This window comes from Cervus elaphus, chromosome 20 (assembly GCF_910594005.1).
Source record: "Cervus elaphus chromosome 20, mCerEla1.1, whole genome shotgun sequence".
In the NCBI taxonomy this organism is placed as follows: Eukaryota; Metazoa; Chordata; class Mammalia; order Artiodactyla; family Cervidae; genus Cervus; species Cervus elaphus.
This window is the reverse complement of record NC_057834.1, coordinates 129548403-129570687: the sequence shown is the minus strand read 5'-3', so window position 1 is coordinate 129570687 and position 22285 is coordinate 129548403. Positions and strand designations below refer to the sequence as shown.

General features: G+C 41.9%; 1 protein-coding gene across 7 annotated transcripts in view; it reads left to right on the top strand.

Moving 5' to 3' along the window:
* THRAP3 (thyroid hormone receptor associated protein 3) overlaps positions 1–22230 on the top strand; it is a 69968-nt gene extending 47738 nt beyond the window's left edge. For 6 of the 7 annotated variants that reach the window (XM_043878904.1, XM_043878905.1, XM_043878908.1 and 3 more), the window contains 10 exons: positions 3323–3490; positions 7439–8344; positions 9883–10596; positions 11534–11706; positions 12362–12473; positions 13638–13722; positions 15860–16047; positions 18176–18371; positions 18810–18953; positions 20690–22230. In XM_043878904.1, the coding sequence (XP_043734839.1) occupies positions 3354–3490; positions 7439–8344; positions 9883–10596; positions 11534–11706; positions 12362–12473; positions 13638–13722; positions 15860–16047; positions 18176–18371; positions 18810–18953; positions 20690–20911 (2877 nt within the window). In that variant the 5' untranslated portion in view covers positions 3323–3353 and the 3' untranslated portion in view covers positions 20912–22230. The remainder of the gene's footprint in view (positions 1–3322; positions 3491–7438; positions 8345–9882; positions 10597–11533; positions 11707–12361; positions 12474–13637; positions 13723–15859; positions 16048–18175; positions 18372–18809; positions 18954–20689) is intronic. The other variant, XM_043878910.1, reaches the window with a different exon arrangement.
* Positions 22231–22285: the final 55 nt, after the last annotated feature.

Sequence of the window (22285 nt, the reverse complement as noted above, 5' to 3'; positions counted from 1 at the left end):
TATGTTGCTGGTGTAGGAACATGGCTGTCTTATTCTAAATGAAACAGCATGTTAAAGAAGAGTAGGCATTGCTGAAGAAACAAAATCTCCTTTGGAAGAAGTTTTAATTTGAACAGAAACCAAATGCTAGATGCTTGTAACATGTAAAAGGTGCTAAGTTATTTTCCAAGGTGTTATTTGTCTGTCTCACTCTCCATAATATTTTTAGAGCATAGACATGGAAGCAATGTTAGAAATGGGAGAAGCTATGTGTAATGGCAGTGACATTTAAAAAGTCTTCAAAATAAAACTGAGTTGTTTTGAATGAATTTTAGTAATTTGATCAGATAACTTTAGATATGGTTGTCCCTGCCTTACACTAAAATATTTGTTTTATATATGTTTATGTATATCAAGAGAAAAGACTTCTCAATCTTTTGGACCTTTCCCTTTTTTATGTGAGTTGCTTTTTCATAGTCTTCAGGTGACAGCTTAAATGCCATCTCTGGACTGTCCTACATAAATAAGTCACTCTGCGCATGTATGCTCAGTTAGATTAGACTCTCTGTGACCCCATAGACTGTAGCCCGCCAAACTCCTCTGTCCATGAAATTTTCCAGGCAAGAATACTGGGGTAGGTTGCCATATCCTACTCTAGGGGATCTTCCTGACCCAGGGGTTGAACCCGAGTCTCTTGCTACCACACTTTATAAATTTGCCCATATTTATGCTTTTTTTTTTTGCCATCTTCCTAGTACTTACCGGAATTACGTTTTTGCTTGCTCACTTGTTGATTGTCTATCTGCAACTCTAGATTATAAGTTCCATGGAGGCAAAGACCAAGTCTGCTTTAATTTATCATTGTTTGTTCACTTTCAAGAGTTCTCCTGAATGAGTTAAGGTATTCATTTAATCTATTTCCAGCTCTGGTTTTGTATCATCCAGAGTTAATTCCTCTTAACTCTCAGGGATAGTGGTGTTTTAATTTCAGCTCACATTAAAGGAGTTCTGAAAGTGAGGGTGGTGTCACAGTAAGTGACTCTTGAATATACTTGTCAACTCTAGTAAGTTTAATATATATAAAACTGTTAAATTTGGCTCTATTTGTATTTAAGTGACAGCTTTCTCTTCCTGTTAATGAAAATGTCTTAGTTTTTCAATGTCTGGGAGTGGAAATGAGTATTTCCTGTTTTACTAACTTGTTCCCCCATTTCCTTTTTTCTTTCTTTTTTTAATTTTTGTTTTTGGCCACGTAGCAGGGCTTGCAGGATCTTAGTTCCTTGACCAGTGATTGAACCTGCACTCTTAGCAGTGAAAGTAGAGAGTCCTAATCACTGGAGCACCAGGGGGTTCCCTCCCTTTTCTTTTAAAGTCTGAAAATTGGCTCCAAACTGAACATCTTTGCCCTTGCTAGAGCATGTAACAGTTTGATCCTTTTGGCAGGATCTAGATAGATGTAGGCCTTTGGTATGGTATCCTCATTTCTCTTACTCATCATCCTTTATCTTTGGCTTCCTAGCCGTTTCTCAGTCCTCTTCTAAATTATGTCTCTTGTGATTATTATGGTTATAATCCCTATGAACTGGAGCTGTAGAAGCTTCCTGGACTTCTTTGCCTTGCCAGAAGTTCTTAAAATTCAAATCTAAAACTTGAATATAGTAATTATAAACAAATACTGTCTTTCAGTTTGTCTCTGTCTTGCGCTCTTTACCAGACCGTGAACTCTGTAGGAGTGGAGACTTGGGATCATTTATTCATCCCACTAGTCTCTGGCAAGACTGTATAATATAACGGTAGTTAACTGGTTTGGAGACAGCTCAACTGGGTTCAAATCTCAGCTCTGCCACTTAAAGCTGTGTGCCTTGGGCAAGTTAGTTACTTTCTGTTATGTGCTCAGTATCCTCATCTGTAAAAACGGATGTAATGATACCCTCCTTGAGGATAAGTTAATAAAAATATTGTTTAAGTGTTTGCTGTTCCGGGCATTGAGGATGCATCAGTAAATAAGAGATTTTTGCCAGTGGGAGCTTGCATTCTACTTGGGTACAGGTGGGAAAGCAAAGTAAACAAGTGCAAAGTAAATAAATTTCAAGTCCTAGATTGAGTGCTCTGAAGAAGAAAACAAGGTATTGGACTATACCTTAGAAAATGGCTTTTGATTGGTGGGTGGCCACGGCAAGCCTATGGAGAGAGAGCTTTTGAGCTGGGATCTGAATAACAAGAAAATCTGAGAAGGGTGAAATGTTCATCAATTATTATTTTCCCTTCACATAAAAGAATCTTTTGTTAAGCAGTGAGGCGTGACAGAATTAGGTCCTGTAGTTCTTACCTGGTTTGGCTATTAACTAGCTTTATGATCTTTGGGGAAAAAAAAAGACAATTTTGTTTTTTTTCTTGGGAAAGTGACCCTGAAAGAAGGTTGGCTCTTGAAGGTAGTGACAGGCTAAAAGAAAGTTAATGGTTCTTCTCCTTATAAATTACTTTATTCCTGTGTTTATGGATTAATGTCCTGTATTTTACATGATGTACTGCATCCTCTTGTGGCATTACAGTATTTGAGACTAGTCTCTTACATTTTAAACCTTTTCCTTTGATGTGAATATTAAGGATATGCCTCATGGCTTCACGGTCCAGGAAGTAGGGAGATAAATGGTCAGAAGTGCCACCTACTCTATAATCAAGATGCCATTGCATAGAGTTTCTCCTGTGAGGACTGGGAAAACCCTGTCTCAGGGCATCTCATTACTTGTATGAACAGTTACCTTTGTTGGCAAAACTTCTCTGCTTGTTGAGAAAAGATTACATGCCCCAGATTATCGATAGCTTGCTTCATTTTTGTCTGTTTCATGGTGTTCTCCAGTGAGAATTACAAGTCAGGTTTTTCATTGGCTTCTGTGGGATGGTATGTTTGGAATTGTACTGCTTAGACATCCTCCTTGGTAAAAGGGCAAGGAGTGGGTTTTTTTGTTTTGTTTTTAATTTATTTTTGTAATTGAATGATAATTGCTTTACAGAATTTTTTGGTTTTCTGTCAATACATCAATAAGAATTAGCCATAGGTACACCCATGTCCCCTCCCTCCTGAACCTCCTTCCCATCTCCCTCCCCATCCCGCCCTTCTAGATTTATCACTGAGTCCCTGTTTGAGCTCCATGAGTCATATAGCAGATTCCCACTGGCTATCTATTTTACATATGGTATTATAAATTTCCATGTTACTCTCTGCATACATCTCACCCTCTCCTTCCTCTCTAAAGCAGTCATTTCATCTTTTTTGTTTGTTTTTAAGTGTTCACAGAAGTTCGGGATTGCAAAGAGGCTCACTCATTTGTTTTATTCTTAGGTATAATTGAAACGTGACCCTTTCTTCAGAGATGTCAAAAACAAACAAATCTAAGTCTGGATCTCGCTCTTCTCGATCAAGATCTGCATCAAGATCTCGTTCTCGTTCGTTTTCAAAGTCTCGATCCCGAAGTCGCTCTGTCTCTCGTTCAAGGAAGCGCAGGCTGAGGTAAGGGGGTATGACTGTATAATGCAATCATCATTGGTTTGTCAGTGTGGGTCTCTGAAGATCTTTTGTTAGACTGTTTCTGTGAGTGTCAAGTGGAGGTAGGGCATTAGCTTGAGGTGTAGAGTGTTGGGCTATAAGATATTCCAGGTCTCTTCAAACACTACAACTCTAATAAATCAACTTTGATTGCCATGCTGTTTGCCTAATTCCTTTTCTTTCCTGCCAGCAGTTACTGTTTTTCATCCACTTTGAAAGAAAGATACATATTTTTTTAAGCTACTTGCTTGAAATCTCTGTACCAGATTGTTTTTCACTGAAGTATTTTTGGAGGCTTGGGCCAAAGTTTAGTTGCGTCATTAGCAAAGAAAAGATAGCTAAGAAGAGTAATAGTGCAATCAACATTGGGAGAAAAAGAAACTTTAACCCACTAAAATAAACCTTAAAAAACTAATCAGTAAAAAAAACTAATCAGTAGTCACTTATATATACCTGATATGCCACTTACTAACAAGCTGCATCTATTTAGTAAAACACTTCTTAAAACTACCTAAAAGTCACTATTGCAGGCATCATTTTGCCTGACTAAATGTGCAGATACTTCTTTTGAATTTATCACCAATATCCTTTAATTAGTTTCTACACCTTCTTATTTCCTTATTTCAGCTATGTCTTGGAATAGGGTGCCAAACTTCCAGCGTCTTTTTTTTTTTTTTGCTGTATCATGAGTTCAATTTTTCATTCTTTAAAACTTCATTTTGTGAGTGGGTAAGAGCCTTTTAATAAATGTAAGTTTCTATATGTGTGTTAGAGAAATATTGATCATTTAAATATTTAAACACCAAAATCATTCTTTTTGTCAGAGTTGCAATAGGCAAGGACATGGTTCTGTTTTGCCACTTGGAGCCCCTGCTGATTATTTTAGATGAGTGTCCTAGAGCCCTTCTCCAGATTGGTAGGATTCCCCCCTACCCTCACCTTCCCAACAAGAACAAATTAATTCTTAAATGGAATCTGTGAGAAGCCTGTTTGAAAATTAATTTCAGAGTAGAGATTGAACAAAAGTAGGTGTGCATACATGGTGATGACTTCCATGTAGTGTAGAGTGGGAAGTTTTAAACTCTGGGTCTCTCCTTCAAAAGAAACCCTCCATTAAAAAAAAAATAACATTATGTCTTCAAGGTAATCAGTCTTAGCTTTGTTTTTCTTTCCCATATTTCTTGGGCATATACTTTTATATCAGACTTTATTCAAGCTTTGTACTAGTTAGAGTGTCTGTTGCCTAATTGTGTCAGAGTCTCTAAAAGTAAAATTCCATCCCATTTTCTCACACTGCCCCCACTGCCCCCCAAGAAAGAGGGAAAATTCACTGAATATATTTACCTCAGGAAGTTGCTAACAAGGCTATAGGACTAAGCAGAGACTGCTAGTAAGCTCTACCTTGCACCCAGATTCTTTTGATCTGGACTGTTTAAACTTCAGTTTTAGCTCATTTGGTCCTACAGGTAATTTTAAAAGTTAATCTAATAAATGGAAACTAAGTAATTGGTTCAAAAAGAAGAGTCTGTACAACCGAAACTGAGAGAATTGAACTGACATAAATCAAAATGAAAAATGCTAACTAACTCTGCAATATTTGTGATAACTGGTATTCTGGACAGATTGCTTCTCCTTATTGTACATATCATTTGCCATGGTCATCAATTTGGTAAATGAGGGAAAGATATCTTAGGCAGGAAGTATGTGCTGGGGTAGGTCTTAGAGCCACTCTGTGCTGTCTTAATGCCTGGAAGATTATTTTGGAGGAATATCTTCACTAGAAAAATGTTTTTGTATTTAATTCTAGTCTGACTTCTCTGTTTTTTAGAAACAGATAAATTTGCCACTAGATGTTCAGTTTTTATTTCTGGCTTATCTGTTTCATGATTTTTTTCTTTTGTTTCCCCTCTGCTATAAGGAAAGTATACTATCCAGAGAGTTTGAGAAACCATGTCTTTAATTTAACTTAACTGCTGAGTTCTACAGAACTGGAGAAAATTGGTTGTTTCCTTATATTTCACAGACTGTATCCTTTTAAGTGACTTCTAAATGACTTCATTTGCAATCTGCAGAGACTCATGTTCCTGCATCTGTGCAGTGACTGCGGGTTTTGGATGCAGTGTGCCGCAGGGCCCTCACTAATAATTGGTGACAGAAGCAGCAGTAGCCTGTGAGGATGGGCACATGAATTAAACCCTCCTTAGTGCTGGTGGTGCATCACCTACCTCAAGTATAGCCATTAAATCGGGTCATATTCAGTTTCATAGCTGCATCTGCTTCTCCCTTCTTCTTTCTTGTATTATTACTGTTTTCGAGTGAAAAGTGTGAAAGGTAAGTTTGTTTGCTTGTTTGTTTTTTTGAAAATCATACTTAAATAGCAACCATTAACAGCCAGCAATTTGCTGCATCTTTACCAGGTCTTGTTCTTGGGGTAGATAAAGAACCTGAATACAATGGGTAGTGGGAAACCAGTCCTATTTTATCTTCTAAGTTTCTTTGTAAAGATAACATTTTATTTAGTTGTTAAAACCTGTCACATTGCTAAGTGGAGTTATTTATAAAACTTATAAGCGAACAGGTAAAAATGTATGGTTCCAATTAGGTCTGATATGAGAAGGCCTGCTTATGAACTGAAAGGTTTTTATTCTCTGTATATAAAGGAATTTTTTTTTTTTTTTAGTTTTCTAGTAATTTTACTTATTTCTAGGCAATGTTAATACTTAGAAGTAGTGACCAGTTAATGCTCTATATTATAGTTGACCCAATAAGTGGCGTTGAAGAAGCCCAGTAGATTCTTAGACCAGCAAGTACAGCTTTTGGCTTTTTAATGAAAACAGACCTCCTTGTCATCGATAGGTCTGGCATTTGTAAATATGTAATGTCATCCCACCCCAGTTCCTGGAGGTACTGCAGTATCAGGTTGATGCATGGAGTGGACAGAGCAAGCTCCTTTTCCAGTTCCCTGCTCCAAAAAGTCCACTTAATAGTGAACATGTAATTTTTACAGAGTTAGATGACTGTTGAATCCCTGTAGTTCTGGAAGTGGGCCTTTGCTGAATTAGAGTTCTGTATTGTTGGATGAAGACGAGCACTGACCTGACATGTGCAGGTGTGGGGCTGTCTGCAGTCTCTCTGCTGCCATCTTGTGTGTTTGGGTGTGTGATGGTCGGATGGTGCCCTCTTGTGGCACCTGTGGAAGACCTTGTAGTTCAGCCACAGAGACTTGACCTTCTAGAGAATTGAGACCATTTCCAAATTCCCAGTTTAAAACAACAACAATATTTGTTTGATTTGTTGATCTGATTTCAGTTGAAATTTTTTTAAGCTTTGAACTGATGCATTCTCTGAGTCCCTATTTAAGTGTTCTTTGGTTTAGACATGTTGCAGCTGTATTTCACAAACCCAAATCTTAGTGGAAGTCAAGAAATTAGCCCTGTACAGACAGAGGTGGGTGGGAAAGGAAATAAACCATGTGGGGCCAGAGGACCTGAAGACTTACCTCTCTGGGTACAACTTGCAGTTCTTCTTCTCTTCCAGTGACGTAGGGACCTATCTGTAAAATCCTCTGTGCCTGTGAAACTAACTAGTATACTATATTAAAATGATGTTTGTTAAGTACATTAAGAGCATTTTTATATTCACTCAGTCATTGTAGAAATGTAACTCCATGTAGAATGTGCTACAGTAGTATTAATGAGTCATCTCAGTGTCTGGTTTGTTAAAGTGATTTTTTAAATTTTTGTACTTAATGTGGCCATAAGAGTAGGAGTAACTATTTAAGTTTGTACCTTTTGTTTGAAAATAAATGATACATAAGAGTAAGGCTTTACCTCTTTGTTGGCAGGTTTTTCTTGAATAAAAATGCTTTGTCAAAAATTCAAACTTTTCTTCCCTCCCCTGCCCCTCTTTCAGTTCTAGGTCTCGTTCCAGATCATATTCTCCAGCTCATAACAGAGAGAGAAATCACCCAAGAGTATATCAGAATCGAGATTTCCGAGGTCACAACAGAGGCTATAGAAGGCCCTATTATTTCCGTGGGCGCAACAGAGGCTTTTATCCATGGGGCCAGTATAACCGAGGAGGCTATGGAAACTACCGCTCAAATTGGCAGAACTACCGGCAAGCATACAGTCCTCGTCGGGGCCGTTCCCGATCCCGGTCCCCAAAGAGAAGGTCCCCTTCACCAAGGTCCAGGAGCCACTCCAGAAACTCCGATAAGTCTTCCTCTGACAGGTCAAGACGTTCCTCGTCCTCTCGTTCTTCCTCCAACCACAGCCGAGTTGAATCTTCTAAGCGCAAGTCTGCGAAGGAGAAAAAGTCCTCTTCCAAGGATAGCCGGCCGTCCCAGGCTGCTGGGGATAACCAGGGAGATGAGGCCAAGGAGCAGCCATTCTCTGGAGGCACCTCTCAAGACCCAAAAGCATCTGAGAGCTCAAAGCCATGGCCAGACGCCACCACATACAGTGCTGGTTCTGCATCACGGGCCTCAGGGGTGTCTGAGCTGAGTCCCCGGGAGCGAAGCCCAGCTCTGAAAAGCCCCCTCCAGTCTGTGGTGGTGAGGCGGCGGTCACCTCGTCCTAGCCCTGTGCCAAAACCTAGCCCTCCACTTTCCAGCACATCCCAGATGGGCTCAACTCTGCAGAGTGGTGCTGGGTACCAGGGTGGGACTCACCAAGGTCAGTTTGACCATGGCTCAGGGTCCTTGAGCCCATCCAAAAAGAGTCCCGTGGGTAAGAGTCCACCGGCCACTGGCTCAGCATACGGCTCATCCCAGAAGGAGGAGGCTGCTGCTCCAGGAGGAGCAGCCTATGCAAAGAGGCAAGTACCTCGTTTTCCCCTGTCTGTCTGTATCTCACTGGCTGGCAGTTTAGTTGTGATGTGATCCTTAGAGCTCTGATTAATAGTAATGAGGTAATTCCCATTTCCTAAAGTTGCATTTCGCCAGTTTGAAAGCATCATCCAAGGAAACCTTTAGCTTAACTCTGGTTTTCCTACCTTCCTGAATTTGTATTGCAGCACAAATTCTAGATTACTCTACAATGATGTTTTCACATTTAAAGTTTGCCTTGGATTCTACCAGTATAAGCCAGAGAACAATAGAGATTTGTGGGTCAGCTATCAAAAAAAAAGTGGTCTTTACCAAAATGAATGGCTATTGGAGCTGTTAGACCCTCTAAGATCCACCATCTCCTATGATCGATCTGCATCAGCCCATCATGGTGAAGAGCTGCACCCTCACACCCTCCAGTTGAGGAGACTGGGCAGAATGGGAAAGTCCAAGGCTTAGTCCAGGAAGACCTTGTTATAAAATCACAAGGTGGGTGTATGTTCCAGTAGAAGCCAAGCAGGCTGCCTGTTAGGAGAGGACATAATTGTGCTTCTGTCTTTCTACCCTGAGGGACACGGTGAGTGGGAGCATGAGTCTTTGTTTTGTGTGGTTGTATGGATTGGGATGGCAGAGACATAACAGGGAAGTTGCAATGGGACCACGTTGTCAAGAGGGACCTACGAAGCAGGTGCCCCTCCTGCCCCCCACCTCCCCCTTTTTCTCTTATTAGCGTTTTTCTTTGATGCCCTGCTGTCCCTTTGGTTCTTTTTTTGGTTGTTTTTTTTGCCATATTAATGGAATTGTAATTTGATTAGACTTTTTCCGTTAATGGTACAGATGAGGTGTTCAGAACCTGTACTTCCCAATCTTCAGTAAGTCTGCTTTAAAATACAGGTTTTGTTCCTTGCCAGGACTGTGAATCTTATTAGAACACTTGGGCATGAACTCTGCTTTTCCATAAGAATGAGTGGGATGAAGTTTGCCCCCTCCTCCAATTAACATGTATTTTGTTTTTATTTGTGTTCACAGTATATTTCATACTTAGGTCTTCTAGGTGACTTGAAGCAAATTTGAAGTCTCTTTTGAGACTTGTATTTCCAAATGTGAGTTGTATAAAAGCAAAACAGTCCAAGGTTGAACATTCTATGTTAACTTTGCTGAAAGCAGATTTTAAGTGACTTGAGTGAAGGTTGGATAAGACCTTAATTTTTTTTTTCCTAGACTGCTTACAGGTAAGTAGGTTTTTATTTTTTAGTATCCTAAAAATTGCCTTTGCTATTTTCTTTTTGCTTGATTTTGTAATATACAACTCCACAGAACATTTATCTTTTAAATGCAAAGTTCATAAACCTGTGAAGAGCAGTTTTTCAGAAATTAACAAAAAAGTAATCAAGACACCTTTGGCAACACTGGAATCCACAAGTCATGCTTATTAGAGAGTCAAAAACCTAAGACCATATGGTGCTGTTTTATTTTGGATCAGATTGCTTAAGTCTCTTGTGTGTCTCCCTTGTGTTTTCATAACTAGGTATCTAGATGAACAGAAGACAGAGAATGGAAAAGATAAGGAACAGAAACAAACAAATACTGATAAAGAGAAAATGAAAGAGAAAGGGAGCTTCTCTGATGCGGGATTGGGTGATACAAAAATGAAATCTGATTCATTTGCTCCCAAAACTGATACTGAGAAGCCTTTTCGGGGTAGCCAGTCTCCCAAAAGGTATAAGCTCCGAGATGACTTTGAGAAGAAGATGACTGACTTCCACAAGGAGGAGATGGATGATCAAGATAAAGATAAGGCTAAAGGAAGGAAGGAATCTGAGTTTGATGATGAACCCAAATTCATGTCGAAAGTCATAGCAGGTGCAAGCAAAAACCAGGAGGAGGAGAAGTCAGGCAAATGGGAGGGCCTGGTGTACGCACCTCCAGGGAAGGAAAAGCAAAGAAAGACGGAGGAGTTGGAGGAGGAATCCTTTTCAGAGAGATCCAAAAAGGAGGAGCGAGGAGGATCCAAGAGAAGCGAAAGTGGGCACAGGGGATTTGTGCCTGAAAAGAATTTCCGAGTGACTGCTTACAAAGCAGTCCAGGAGAAGAGCTCTTCACCCCCGCCAAGAAAGACCTCTGAGAGCCGAGAGAAGCTAGGAGCCAAAGGAGACTTTTCCACAGGGAAGTCTTCCTTTTCTATTACTCGAGAGGCCCAAGTCAATGTCCGGATGGACTCTTTTGATGAGGACCTTGCAAGGTGAGATGTAGTCCATCTTGACCCTGAGGGCTTTAGCCTAACCTGTCTCCATAAGGTCATTCTAGAACAAGGACAAACCCCTCCTGTATTTCTCCCACTGTCTCATTTTCAATGTGAATACCCTTGTGTCTCCCTGTTTTCATTGGAGAAGTGTGTATCACAGAGTAGTTACGTGTTTGGGGCAGTATCGTGAAGCGTCTTTTTAGTCTGTAGTGACTGTCTGTCTTGGTACTGGGTCCCCTCTGTTTCTCTCTTGCACTGTATTCATTACATCATACACCCTCCCCCCATTCCACGCCTGTCCTGTTGTCTTCCTAAATGTCCTTAGGGTGTCTTTGCCCATGGAACCATGCAGGATCCATTTTTTCATTCTTAGCTAAGTCACAATGTGTAATATATCAGGCCTTCATCAAATAATGTAACGGTTTGAAAGTTGGGGCTGGGGTGCGGAGTTTGAGAACTTCAGGAAAGAGTTGTGAGGCCCAGGCTGCTTTTCACCTGGTGTAAAAGTTGCGCAGCCAGTTGGAAGTCTGCTGAGAGCAGTCTAGCCACATCCCACTCTTGCTGCATTGTGTCATTCTACTGAGTGGCCTTGACTGGCCAAGATAGTTGATCTTCTAAGATACCATACTATTTGTCATGTGTTAAAATCAGCGGAGACCACCACCACCACCACCCCCACACCTCCAGAACAGAACAGAATCACTGAGGTTTAATTGTTCATCCTGCCCTTTTGTTTATATTAAACTCCAAAGGGAGAAATGCCTTTTTCCACAGTTACGGTGCCTTGAGGTTCTTTGTACTTTGCTAGGAATTTAAAAAGGAACTTTGCAGAGAAATTCACCTCTTTCAAAAGTATACTTGTATTTTTAGGACTTAAATGTTCTGACTTTCTATGTATCTTGTTACATTGGGCCACCCTGTGTTTATTTTTCAGACCCAGTGGCTTATTGGCTCAGGAACGAAAGCTTTGTCGGGATCTAGTTCATAGCAACAAAAAGGAGCAGGAATTTCGATCCATTTTCCAGCACATACAGTCAGCTCAGTCTCAGCGGAGCCCCTCAGAGCTGTTTGCCCAGCATATAGTGACCATCGTTCATCATGTTAAAGGTGAGTCCTGACCCCAGCCTGCTCAGGTTCCCTTTCTACATGCTTAGCTTTCTTTGTAACAAGCTGAAGGATGAGACAGGGCATGAGGGAGTCTGTTGAGGAAAGTTTCCATTTTCTAATCAGAGAGCTGAATATTGTGAAAATACTAGTGATAACCTGGGATCCTGAGGCTAGGTGAAATCCTTCATGAGAAGATTTAAATTGCTTGAAAAGGGAGGTATGGAAAGTGGCTTTCCCAGCCCATCTGATTTGTCCTATATTAATACGTAGATACCTCTAGCAGCATCTTATAGATCTTGTCCCACGTTATTCTGCCATCTTCTGGGCAAATGGAGGTGGACAGACTGAAGAATGTGATCTAGAAGCTGGGTTTGGGCCAGTTACAGTTTCATCTGAAATTGGAACTTAGGCGGGAGTTGGTGCTCTTGATGCATAGAATAGCATCTTTGTATCCATGTCCTACCATGGCAATCCAGTGCTCAATATTGGATTGTTTCTGAACCAGCTAATTTTCTTTACTTTTCATAGTATGTTTGTTATATGGATTTGACCACTTCATTCACATAACTGTGGCTGCAGTTTCATCCTTGCAGAGGGGTTTGAATGTTGGGTCTGCCTTTAATAGCCTGACATATTTTTCTTTGACTCCCCACAGAGCATCACTTTGGGTCCTCCGGAATGACATTGCATGAACGCTTTACTAAATATCTAAAGAGAGGAAGTGAACAGGAGGCAGCTAAAAACAAGAAAAGCCCAGAGATTCACAGGTGAGGACCTTGGCTTACACTGGAGGTGATCATAAAAGACTGCTTAAGGAGAATCGCTCAGTTGTGTCTGAGTCTTTGTGACCTCATGGACTCCACAGTCCTTGGAATTCTCCAGGCCAGAATACTAGAATGGGTAGCCTTTCCCTTCTCCAGGGGATCTTCCTGACCCAGGAATTGAACCGGGGTCTCCTGCATTGCAGGTGGATTCCTTACCAACTGAGCTATCAGGGAAGCCCAAAAGACTGCTCACCAGCGAATAAACTTGTCTTGTTTTTGCCACTTGTTAGGTAAATAGCAGAAGGTTTGTAGTGGAAAGGGCATGCTTTGATTACCATGTTTCTCCCTTTGGGCCTGAGGAAAGCAGCCCTTTTTGATATAAAAGAAACCTTGTATTCTTGAGAGTTGTGAGAGTTGCAGGAGGAGTTTGCAAACGATAACCCAAGGTCATGGTGAGGTTTCTTTACATAAAGTAAATGTTCCTTTAAGTATACCATGTATTTCATACATTGGTTCTTCCTTTGGGAGAATCTGCAACAAGTGGGGGATGGAGATAGAAGAACTTACAGAATTATGTCAAAGGGTTGAAAAAGCCCAGAGGTTTAAACATTTGGTTTTGGGAATTTATTCAGCAAATAGGGACTTTGTCTAGAAACATAGTTGGCCGTAACTTTGATTGAACCTTTGCAGTGGGTAAGAGGACCATGTTTGTAATAGTCTTGGATTTAGGGTCTTTGGGGATGTGTGTCACACCAGGCACTTGTTTCTTACTTAGACTTTATCATATTGGTGAATAATGAACCATTATATTTCAGTTCCCAAGGTGAAAACTGCTTTTTGAAGTTAGCAGGGCATAGATAGTCTCATTGTGAATTTAAGATTATAAATAAGGCTCTAGGTGAGTCTGTTTTCTTGACTGTAACAGTACGGGGTGGAATGTGAAGCTCCTTCTGTTTGAGTTTGGAAAGTAGGGAGAGAGAGTGTGTGCCTGTGCATGTACGTGTGTGCCTGTGCACACATGCCTGTGCGAGAGAGTCAGTGTGTAAACAGACAGGGCAAGTGTGATAAAAAGCAATGCCTGTGTTTCTGCTGCTTCACTTACTAAAGAGCTGAAATGCTATGTTCACACTATGGAATGTTGAACAGTTTTTGTGTTTACAATTTTAGGAGGATAGACATTTCCCCCAGTACATTCAGAAAACATGGTTTGGCTCATGACGAAATGAAAAGTCCCCGGGAACCTGGCTACAAGGTGAACTGTTGCTTTGATCAGTAATTCCAACAAAATGAGTGCGTTGGGCATGAACTTGACAGAAATGTGTTTGTTTAAATTACTCTCTACTTAAGTTTGTGTTTTTCTTTTAAGGATGGGCATAATTCTAAAAATGAACTACAAAGGGTTAATTTTTATTAAATGTATCAACAACCTTTGTGAAGTGGTTAGAATATGGTAAATGACCCCAAAGTCTATTGAGGTGAGCTTGAGAAAAAAAAGAGAGGAGTTTTGGAACAAGTGCCCATGATGAGAGAAGAAACTTTTTGTGATATTTTTCTGCTTGTAAGTATTATCAAATCAACTATATACATGCGCTATTTCCAACCATGATTTCAAAAAGACATGCATGTCAGAGGAGAGTGAAATTTTCATATCTTAACTGAATAGACTGTTTTAAGCAGCTAGTCCAGATTTTTTTTCCTAACATTGTGCCATATCTATCATCTGTTGGTTACTGTTACTTTAAAGCTAAACATTGCTTTGATAGCGCAGCTACATGTGTAATGATGTGCACGTAAACACTGTTACTAAGAGATTAAAGCTTGTGTGCAGTCTGTTACAATGAGGTACTAGATTTGGGTTCTTAAAAATTTTAGTATTTATTAACCGTCAATTCCCACATAGGGACCCTGTGGAGATTAGATTGAAATTTAATCCCTATGGAGATGACTCTTCCAATGTTGCTGAAACTAATTCTAAAAGTAGTAATTTTCAAGTTTTCCAAATAGGTTTGTCTTGTTGGTTGAATGTGATGAGAGGCACTCTTGCACAGTCTGTCTTCTCTCCCATTCCCCCTTTCCTCCAAGTACCCACCAGCTTGGCACTAACCATGTGAACACACAAGGTTTTGAAACATCAGGAGAGATGTCATCCTCTCTGCCCCACACAGCCTGTTCATTAGAGATGCTGTGTGCACTGCCTAAGGGAACTGCAGCTGTACTTCTCTCTTTTTTGGTCTTTGGAGGGTGCAGAGGCCCCATTCCCTCCTCAGAAGAAAAGCATGCAATAAAATAAACCAAGTTACCACCTACCATTCTTGTTAATTCAAACTTCATTATTTCAACAAAAAGCTTAGTTGTGTAAGTAATTGTTGATACAGAGTGAACTGCTCATCCCTTCCTCTTTTTAGAGAGGTTTTTTGTTGTTTGTTTGTGTTTTGGTCGCACCACACAGCTTGTGTGGTCTTAGTTCCCCGAGCAGGGATTGAACCCACACCCCCTGCAGTGAAAGCACAGTCTTAAACACTGGGCTACCAGAGAAGTCCCTAGGAAGGTTTTGCTTCCAGGAGACAAATCTTAGTGTATAACATGCCTGAAAACACCTTGCTCCTCTGCTTTCACCGAGTTCCTCAAGACCTGTTGAAAGCCCTTTGCCTGATAGTTTAGGGTAGAAGGCCACTGCTGTTGTTGGGCTCACTCTGTCTGCAGCACATACTGTGATAGGTTTCACTAGTAGAAAGTTAGTGAGAAAATGTTCTCTCATTTTTCTTTTTAAAATAAACTTTGACTTGGTATTACCATCTTTATGAATTCTTTATTATGATTTTCGATATGCCTTCTCTAGAGAAATCTGTTGATATCACTAACATTTTGGAAGGCTGTGTAAGTCTTCCATTGTCTTATTATTGGACTCAGTACTGAGAGGTAATTCCAAATAGAGGATAGGTCCAGGGTAGCTGCCACAGTGTAGGTAGGGGAAAGATGGCAGCATTTCCACTCCTGCTGGTGGCTAAGCCTAAGCCAGCCTCACCAAACACCTTCCAGAGTTAATTTTGGGCTTCTCAGCTTTTCAGCTAGCCAAAGTCATTACTAGACCACAGAGGGAAATAGCAAAGCAAGAGGTGTGTGTGTGTGTGTGTGTGTGTGTGTGTGTGTATAGCATATGCAGAAGGTTATCATCATTATTCTAGAGAACTGGTTTGGGCTCTCTAGGGATCCTCATGAAGTGACTTTCTTTGGTGGAACATCCTGTATCTCTCCCGAGTTGGGTGAGGTGCCTCACATTCCCAGTGCTTCCTCTGTACCACTCCATTGGAATAGAAACCACAGTTTGTGGGGTGGTTAAGTTTGTAGTCCTGAATCCCAAAAACCTTAATTTTGATTTCTCTTGGCAGGCTGAGGGAAAATACAAAGATGATCCTGTTGATCTCCGCCTTGATATTGAACGTCGTAAAAAACATAAAGAGAGAGATCTTAAACGAGGTAAATCAAGAGAATCAGTGGATTCCCGAGACTCAAGCCACTCAAGGGAGCGATCAGCTGAGAAAACAGAGAAAACTCATAAAGGATCAAAGAAGCAGAAGTACGTGAACCCTTGTCTGTTGCCTCATTCAGTCTCCCGAGTGGACTCCTTTGTCTGCCCCTCATTAGGCTCTATGGCAGACCCTCCACACTGGAGAACAATTAGGAATGATTTTGTGCAGCTTCTTTTAACTGTCAATTAAGGTCCCTAGATTGAAAATAGAATTTTTGAATGAAAGTAGACACAATCCTTGCCCAAAGGAGGCCTCTTGGGAGACAGGCTGTTGATTTGGTTGTAGGGACAGTGTAGAGAATCATGGGAGTTTCTTTTGTGTTTGTTTTGGACATGTTCTTTGACATGTCCGTCCTTATCACAAATCGTCTTGAGAAGGTTATGTTTTAAAACATCTTATATTTTAAAATGGCTCAAAGTTGTTGTCAAGTAAAAACAGTGTTTGGTCAGAGAAACAGGGCAGAACTAGATAGGACAAGCTTGTTGATCTTAAATGCCTTTTAAACTAGTTTCACCGGCACTTCCAAGAGAGGTGTTCCAAATATTCTTTAAACAAAGGTGGCATTGTTGAACTTCATAAGGCAGCATTTATGCCAAGGTCTTGCCTCTGTTTACATTTTTGAACGTTCCATGTCTTTTCAGTCATGCGCATTAAAGGTTGCAGAATTGAAATCCCACGCCTTCCTGTGGGAAGCAGCACTACTTTTGTGTTCCTGAACTTTAGCTGGCAAACACTTATACATCCATTTTCTGATAACAATCCTTTGAAATAAGCGAGACAGTTAGTAGACTATCCCTTTTGCCTATTTGAAAGATAGAGAAGTAAGCTCATATCTTCTGTTTAACTTTGTCTACCCTTCCGCTCAGTTAACTTACACATTATGAGCCCTAATAGCTTTCAGAGCTACCCACAGATAGAGGATCTGATAATCCTCAACAGGAAATGGAAGTTGGGGTACAGTAGTCTTCTCTGGTGGAAAGGGAGCAGGACCCTTCAAGCCTTTCAGGCCTGGACTTGGATTACTGATCCAGATTTGTTTCCCTGGGACATGTGCCACTGCCTCTGTGTTGCTATGTAACCTTGATCAAGTCTCTTGCAATTCTAGTATTTTGTGACTGGGGCAAGAAGAAAAATGATACTTGTGTCACTGTTTTCACTGTATAAAAAAAACTTTCTCATGCGACTGAAGAACGGCTCACCAAGATCACACAGCTAATAAAAGGCAGTGTTGGGACTCAAGTCAGGATCTTTGGAGTTTTATTTTTGAAAATCTCTTGAAGTATTGCTGATTTCTAGGAGTCAAACATTTGCTTTATATAATAATCCAATGAGAATAACTTAGAGCCAGTAGGATTCAAATGTTTGTCTTTGATCTTCTCTAATGTTTGGGGGTTGGGGTAGCTGTGGGGGTGGGGGTTGGCAAGGTGCTTTTCATAATGGAGGAGGGTAATGACAGGTTACTGACATTTGGCTGGCTTCTCCCTGTCAGTCCTGTGCTCCCGGGAGCTGGCTCTTCTGCCCCCTTAGAGGTGGCTGGTACCCTCCTCCACTGCCACACGGCAGGACTGGCCCCGACCTCTAGTACGTATACAGTGACTCATGTATTACTCTGTTTAATTTGCCCCTGGTCTGTAATTTCCTCCAGATGAAGGGACAGATGGGAAATAACTCTGGGAAGAGTTCTGCCAGATCCTAGGCTTAATGACCTAAACCTGTTTGAGCGCAGTGGAAAGGGGAAGGGTTTGTGGAGTATTGGTATAATTAGTGCTAGGTTTGAATCCAAATCTGCCTAGTTCCGTCGCCTGAACCTCCTGTCTATAAGATGGGGAAAACAGTACTGAACAATCATAATTGCCATTGACAATATGCGTGCTGTGTCAGTGTAGAGTGTTTAAGCACATTGTTTTTTCGATCTTTAGAACTGCCTCCCAAGACAGGTTGTAGTCTTCTATGAGAAATAAAACTAATATAAAGTTGAAACAGATGGTAATGTGTAAAGCCTGTCCCAGTACCACATACTCTGTGGCTTTCACTACAGTGTTTGTTTCCTTCTGTCTTTCCAGTTCATGCACATGTATTAGGCTGAGCTACCAGAGGCTGTGCATGGACTGTGTTTTGTCCCTCCTCCTGTACCCGAGAGGCTTACTGATCTCCTTGCCTCTTCTGTTTTCATAGGAAGCACCGGAGAGCACGAGACCGGTCCAGGTCATCATCATCTTCCTCTCAGTCATCCCACTCCTACAAAGCGGAAGAGTACACTGAAGAGACGGAAGAGAGAGAGGAGAGTACCACGGGCTTTGACAAATCAAGACTGGGGACCAAAGACTTCTCGGGTCCAAGTGAGAGAGGAGGCAGAGCCCGAGGGACCTTTGTAAGACTCTGCCCCCCTTTCTTTAAGCCCTTTCTCCTGCAAATTATAATTATGTGCTTATCAGAATATTTATTTTGTTGCCCTCAATACAGGTGATTAGGTCAGGAGACCCTGGAATCTGGTTTCCCATTCCCCAGGCTTTCCATTTTTAATTTTTTTTTTTCCTGTTCATAATTACTTAGCCAGAAAGCCTCTTCGGGCTTCTAGTCTGAAATTCCTCACTTGTTTTAACTCCTTCTGTATGTAGGGGAGGCCATTATGGCATTGTCCCCTGTCTGGGCTGTAGACTTGAGATAAACAGAAAGGGAATAGCTAAAAACCAGTTAACCAGCATATTGACTGGAGGACAGCAGAAAAGTATTTTAATAGAAGACAAGGAGTTGTTTTTCTCCATTCCTTACATGGACCCTTTGCTCCTTTCCCTGTTTATTGCCGTAGCAGTTTCGAGCCAGAGGAAGAGGCTGGGGCAGAGGCAACTATTCTGGTAACAACAGCAGCAGCAGCAACAACGATTTTCAGAAGAGAAGCCGGGAGGAGGAATGGGACCCTGAGTACACACCCAAAAGCAAGAAGTACTACTTGGTATGTGTCGGGATAACCAGGAAGGGTGAGGGGGCCTTTGACATACACAGTAGCTGATGAAGTGAAGTGAAGTGAAGTCGCTCAGTCGTGTCTGACTCTTTGTGACCCCATGATTTTTCCAGAACTGCGTGCAGGTGTGGCACTGGGTACGTGTGTACATGCGGGCTAGTATAGTCCTGGCAAGATGACTGTTATCCAGAGAGGCAGTCCTGACCTTGAAAGTGTTATCTGAGATGTTTGTGGATTCCAGGATAAGCAGGAAAGGTTGCTCTTGCCTTTTTGTCTGTGAAATCGTTTTATTGCTCACCCACCCTAAGCCTCCCTTCAGCCTTTACAAGGGATAGAACCATTACCTTCCCCAGAGGCGGCAGTTCCACCTTGTCACGCCCCTGGACAATATGGACAGGAAAGACAGCTCTCTTTTTGAGGGAGGGCACCTGTCTCCAGAATGAAACACCACTGGAGCTGGGCTCTTCTAGGCTGAATTACTTGGCCACTGAGAGAGCTCTGTTGCCTTGCTGTGTTAACAGCAGGCTCAGATCCAAGCAGATGTGACTGACTGTTGTAACCAAGCTAATCTTACTGCTGAATCTCATCACCCATGAGGACTGGCCTGGAAACAGGAAGCTGGGAAGCAGGTTGCTGTGTAAATCATTGTGCATAGCCAACTTTGCTTTTCTGGGGCTGCTGGAAGCTACTCTGAGACTCCTAGAGAACCCTTGAACCTGTATCTAGGAAAATGTTGGCTGGACTGGGCCCAGGATAGGTACTGGAGTGGGGCTGTTTAGAGGAAGGATGAAAGGTTGTACAAAGTCCCTTTCCCTGCCCCTATCTGTCCCTGAAGGAGCGTTGCCAACCTGATTCATTTAGGCTCGTGAAAAAGCAGCTGGCCCTTTAGCTGAACTAACCCCTCAGGAGCCTCAGGTACTACTTGTGTGGGTGGAGGGTTCAGACTCTTTGAAGCCATGGGGCTGATGAGGTAATAGTGACTTTTCAAAATCCTTTCTCATTCATTCTTTCATTGGTTCCCTCCTTCTCTCTCATGAGATCATCAGAGCAGGGGTTGAGTTATAGGTTTTGTTTTTTTCTATTCTGCCACACTGCCTTCTTGCATAAAACTAGAGAAGGGAGGAAAGATACAAGACAGGAGGCTGGGTTCTGGCCCTGCCTTTGCCAGTGCTGATGTGTGACTGTGAGCCATTTGCCCTTGGTCTCACTGCCTGTTCTTGGCTGAGGTGGGGAGGCTTGGGGAGAGCTGGAAAAGACTCCCAGCTGTGTGTGTATTCTGTGTTGCTTCCTCTCTTAGCTTACAGACAACTCAGATCAGAAATAGTTTCATGTTTGGGGGTGATTGGCTTATACCCCCCCACCCCCTCCTTGAGAGAGTGTGTTATAAATAATATGGAGTTACTTAAAGTTCCTCCGGCTGTTTTCTCATCTGCATAGTGGAGGGTGATAATAATAGGGTAGGGTAGATGTGAGGATTAAATGAGATAATGTAGGAAAAGGTCTTTGAAGATTTTATCATCATCATCATTATAATGCCTAAACAACTGTGTTAGAATTCAAGGAACCGAACTGAATATTCTCTTAGATCTGAATCAGTAGCATTTTTTGAGTAGGGGACAGGGAGGACAGGACACAGGTTTGTTTGGCAGAGTCACATTTGGTAGGTGCAGAGGAGAGGCTGCTCTTGTTTACTCTGGCACTGATGACCGTTTTCCTTTTCTTTTAAGCATGATGACCGTGAAGGCGAAGGCAGTGAGAAGTGGGTGAGCCGGGGCCGGGGCCGAGGAGCCTTCCCCCGTGGTCGGGGCCGGTTCATGTTCCGGAAATCCAGCACCAGTCCCAAGTGGGCCCATGACAAGTTCAGTGGGGAGGAAGGAGAGATTGAAGACGATGAGAGTGGGACAGAGAACCGAGAAGAGAAGGACAATTTACAGCCTACAACTGAGTAGCGGCCACCCTTGCCGGGAGCCCCTGCCCGAGGGAGAGAGGCGCCAGGAAGATGGCTGGTGAGGAGCTAAACAGAGGAGCCTCGAGAAGATTCTGAAAATCCCACCCCTACCCCCCACCAGCCATGCAAAATCCTACAACTGCCGAAGAGCATCCTGGCGTCCCACCAGACAGAGGCAGCTGGCTGTGGGGCCTGGGGTCAGGCCCAGCTCTTGAGCAGAACACACCATGTTGGGCTTTAGCTACGTGTTTCTCGTTTATTGTTGGTGTGTGGGGTGGGGGCTGGGGTAGGGAGGGCAGAGCGATAACTTGGATTTTGGTTTGTTCCCTGTTAGAAACCAACAATTTTATTCTTCATTTCATTTCATTTGGAGCTGAGGACTAATTTGATGATTTTCAGTCTCTTTATCCTTATTTTAAAAGCCCCCTCTTCTTTTTTTAGGCATATATAGTAACATTAGCAGAAAGATTTAATTTGGGCAACTTTGATTCTTAAAAGAGAAAACAAAGCATGTGAATAAATATTGACGTGTTCACCTCAGTTTGGGACCAAACTGCGTGGGTCTTTGTAAAAATTGGTTTTGTATGTCGAGGAGGAGTTCAAGGCCTTTCTGACCACCTTGTGTTCCCCTTTTCTGCGCAGCCTCCCCCCCAATATTTTCTGATTTCTTGTGGGCTGGGCTTCCCCTTCTCCACCAGCAGCTCCAGTATCCCAAACTTTCTAGTCCTGCTGATCCTCTCAGCAACAGGGGTGGAAACTGGATGGCAGTTTCTGGTCTGTTTTCTAAGAAACTTCTGACTTCTATTATCTTTACAAATATAAGATGAGAAAATAATTTTTTCAATATTTTTTATTAATCTTTTTATAAAATGAAAAGAAACTCCTATGATCGATTAAGGAAGGTGGTTATGGCTGGGTGGTTTGTGGGGGTTTTTTGTTTTGTGTTTTTTTTCTTTTTCCTTTTTTTTTTTTTTTTTAACCTTAAGCTTTAAGTTGAAACATTCTCCGATATTTGGGGGGAAAACATCCTCTTAAAATGGGTCCTTGTGCTTGCCTTCTGGGGAGGCGGTCCTGAGCAGGTGAATCATATGGCATTTATGCATATGTTATATGCGGACTGCACCCACCTCTTCCCCCCGCCCCCAACCTTTGCCTCCTGGGTTGTTATGCTACTTTCCCCTTACTTTGCTACATTTCTATAGTTAAGTTGGTTTTACTTGAATGATTCATGTTTAGGGGGAAAAAAAAATGAAAATACCCTTAAGATTTGTTTCAACTCCTCCTGCAAATAAAAAAAATAAATGAAGTGGCAGATGTAAATGGTTCTGGTCATTGTCACCCTGAGTGGGTGTGGGTGGGTGTGGTGGGGGGCAGG